The sequence below is a fragment of the Austrofundulus limnaeus genome, unplaced genomic scaffold (genome assembly GCF_001266775.1).
Source record: "Austrofundulus limnaeus strain Quisiro unplaced genomic scaffold, Austrofundulus_limnaeus-1.0 Scaffold86, whole genome shotgun sequence".
NCBI classification, from domain to species: domain Eukaryota; kingdom Metazoa; phylum Chordata; class Actinopteri; order Cyprinodontiformes; family Rivulidae; genus Austrofundulus; species Austrofundulus limnaeus.
In genome coordinates this window covers 965,924-969,046 of record NW_013952488.1, presented here as the reverse complement: position 1 = coordinate 969,046, position 3,123 = coordinate 965,924, and the positions used below count along the sequence as shown (strand labels likewise).

At 37.4% G+C, this 3,123-nt stretch overlaps 2 protein-coding genes across 2 annotated transcripts in view; one reads left to right on the top strand and one right to left on the bottom strand.

The window, feature by feature from the left end:
- Positions 1-1,026, bottom strand: part of ccnc (cyclin C) — a 10,302-nt gene extending 9,276 nt beyond the window's left edge. The window contains exons 1-3 of the mRNA XM_014011946.1: positions 869-1,026; positions 483-589; positions 207-291 (exon numbers count right to left, since the gene is read on the bottom strand). Coding sequence (XP_013867400.1) covers positions 207-291; positions 483-589; positions 869-900 — 224 coding nt within the window. The 5' untranslated portion in view covers positions 901-1,026. The remainder of the gene's footprint in view (positions 1-206; positions 292-482; positions 590-868) is intronic.
- A 1,154-nt stretch (positions 1,027-2,180) lies between these two features.
- The window catches only part of ngs (notochord granular surface), a gene marked incomplete in the record, with an annotated part of 2,889 nt that continues 1,946 nt past the window's right edge, over positions 2,181-3,123 (top strand). Inside the window, 2 exon segments of the mRNA XM_014011945.1 lie at positions 2,181-2,405; positions 2,668-2,824. Coding sequence (XP_013867399.1) covers positions 2,224-2,405; positions 2,668-2,824 — 339 coding nt within the window.

Below are 3,123 nucleotides of genomic sequence, written 5' to 3'. Positions count from 1 at the left end.
CAAAAAGCCTGTGTTTTTAGGGTTATTAATGAAGTTCGTGTCCTCAGACCAGTAATATTTGGGGTCRCAAGTTTTTGCCATGAATATTTTGTGGGTCAGAAGATAAAAAGTTTGGGAACCACTGCACTGGAGGATCTCCACAGTTAAAAAGACACAGAGAAAAGCAAAAAAACACCAATAAGCAGTTAAGAGAATCAGTTCCTTACCTGGCGTAGAAGCGTTTAAAGTAGACTGTAGCTGTAGCAATGACCTGCTGTCTCAGCTTCAGGTGCTCACCCAAAGCCTGGATCACTAAAATGAATACAAATGGTTACTTAACACCTACAAGGTAAATATACTGACCTCTTCGTGCACTACTACACATATGAGGTGTGAATATTGGAAGAAAACAGGCGTGATTAAACTGCATTAACAGCCCACTRTCAGAGTAACAAAGTATGTAGTTAATATCTTTCAACAAATAAATATAAAATGTAAGTTACCATTGGCGAAAAAAATCTGCAGCTTCCAATACTCATCTTCTGTAAGGAACTTCAAGTCCTTCTGGCGTTCCTTCATTAGGTCTTGTTTATCCAGAACCCACTGCAGACTTTTATTTAAAAATATTTAAAAAAGGTTATTAAACGTCGAACTGCGAACAAACAATTGGTAAACAGCGCAACGTGTCATAATTGTTATAAACGAAAAGTCGCCCTTTTAAAATAAAACCTCTTACACTAAATTAATATTTAAAACCTTATTTTATACCATAAGAGGGGTAAAAACAAACTGTTAGCTCACTCAGCCGAACACACAAGGAAGGCCTCCCAACAAAAGCGAACAATTAAACGAAACGGATGTAACATSGTCAAATATTTTTTATACTTACTAATGTGAACTTTGCCAGAAGTTCCCCGCCATATGGTAACAGTTTAGAAAGGAAAAAAATAGACTTTAATGTGAATTTCTTATCTAGAGAGAAACGAACACAACAGAAAAGTATCTGCTAGCAAAGACGGAGTAACGTCAAAATCGTTCCGGACAACTTAAAATATTGGTTCCGGGGTTTGTCTGAGCGAAAGTAGGCCCACTAATAACAGTAATAAAAGTACAAATAAATATGTGATAAGTAAATAGATCAGTTAAAATAGCTGGATAGTATTCATACAATGTGTTTTATAAAACTGTTTTATTTTCTACATTGTTTATATTTTTCCTCCAATGATAAAGGCTTTATTAAATGGGACATWACTATTTTTTTCTTTTCTATTTAACGACATATAAAGTGAACATTGTGGAGTGATTTTTTTTTACATTAGCAATGTCCTTTAGCTTAAAATAAATAAATAAACAGGTCAAAGCAAGAGYAACAAAACCTAGTTACATTTTGTTTCTGTGAAAGAAAGTGAAATATGTTTGACAAGTAATTGTGGATAAAATTCATAAATGTTGTTAGTTACTTCAACTCATTAAAGTCCATGTTCCTAATGCCAGAACTGCAAACTATCTTTAAAATTGTGTCATGACAATGTCATGCAATCATGTCTTACTTTGTGTTATCTTGCATGAACTGTTAGAGCTCAGAGGATGCAATAGGGATGATTCAGCTTAATATCTCTAAAATTAATTAAAATACAGATATTCTTTGTAGGCTAATCACTCTCAGCTACCAACACACCAGTTTTTAGGCCAATATGTAAAACTGTCAAAATTATGGATACTTTTGTTTTTGTTAAGATTGCAAATTGAATTGCATTGACACTAAATGTTAACTGGTTGTCATCTCAGTGGTTACTTTCTGAAAGTATTATTAAAATCAGTGATTCTTGAGAGAAGCAACATTACAAAAAACAGACAGGCAAAATAATCCCATCCCCCAAAAGTACAAGGGCCATAATATTTAGCTACAAGACACTTGAGTCTTTGTTTACCTGTTGACTACATTGAAATTTAAAGTAAATCCAATCAAATATGTTTAGGCTACCTTTTAGAGAGTAATTTATCATCTCACCACATAATTCTTTCAACAGTCTTTAGGCTGTGTGAATTAATTGACGTGACCTTGACAGATGTTTGTGAGGACATTCACCCATGGGTTGGGAGGATTCAGCATTCTTCTGTTGTGGTGAAGGGAGAGGCGAGAAGAGTATAAAGACCCTCCACCTTCGACAAGCGAAGAGACGGAGTTGAGTGACCCGTTTTTTAATCTTCAGCTGAACCTGCATCAGTTTTAAGGCTGYCACCATGAGCCAAAGCCCAGAAAGGATGTCCTCCTATCGTCGTCATTTTGAGGGCCCTGGAAACCAGTTTCGAAGGTCTAGCCCATCTCCCACCCGAAAGGAGACCCGYCATAGGAGCTTCAACCACCATGGGGGGTGGAAGACAATGGGGGGCAGATTTCTGACCACCCAGCCTCGTTTGACCAGGTGAGTTTCAACTTCAGATCCTGAAGAGGCTATGATTTATTCAGCACTGACAATATCAAATGTCTTTATGCTAAAAAACCACCCCAATCACTATGTTTACCAAGTTGAAGATAAGAAACCCRGTGAAACATTTACAATATAAACCTGTTTTTGGTGAAACAAATGGTAAAGGACTGTGAAAAACTGTGTGAAATGCCACTATGAGTGTAAATCGACAACATAAAAACAAACTAAACATTGGCTTCTCCTTTCCAACCAACAGCAGTGTGAGTATGGGGACACTGTGTGTGGATGTGTTCGTGGAGCAGGGGGCAAATCTGGACCTAGATGCAGCTGCAGCAAAGAACCAGGCGTTCAAGTTGACCCGCACGAGYGAACGACAGGAGATGGTTGTCCTCAATGATCGTCTGGCAGTTTATGTCGAAAAGGCAAGAACTCGTCAGYCCCAAAGGTTTTCCTTGATGTTTGTGCTCGAAATAAAGTGACGAAATGTAATCGAGTGTGTCTCAGCATTTAAAAACTCTAACWTGGGAGATTTTATCAGAAGTGTTAGTATCACAGCAGCTGCTATCATTTCAAAGGTATAGTGGGAATGAAACAAAACACATTTTTTCTCTCAACTGTTGGACAATGGCCCTCTTTTGCATATGACTAACCTGTTTGTCCATGTGGAGGCAATGCTTATAAGGCTGAGTTTACATGAAACTCAGACTGAAGA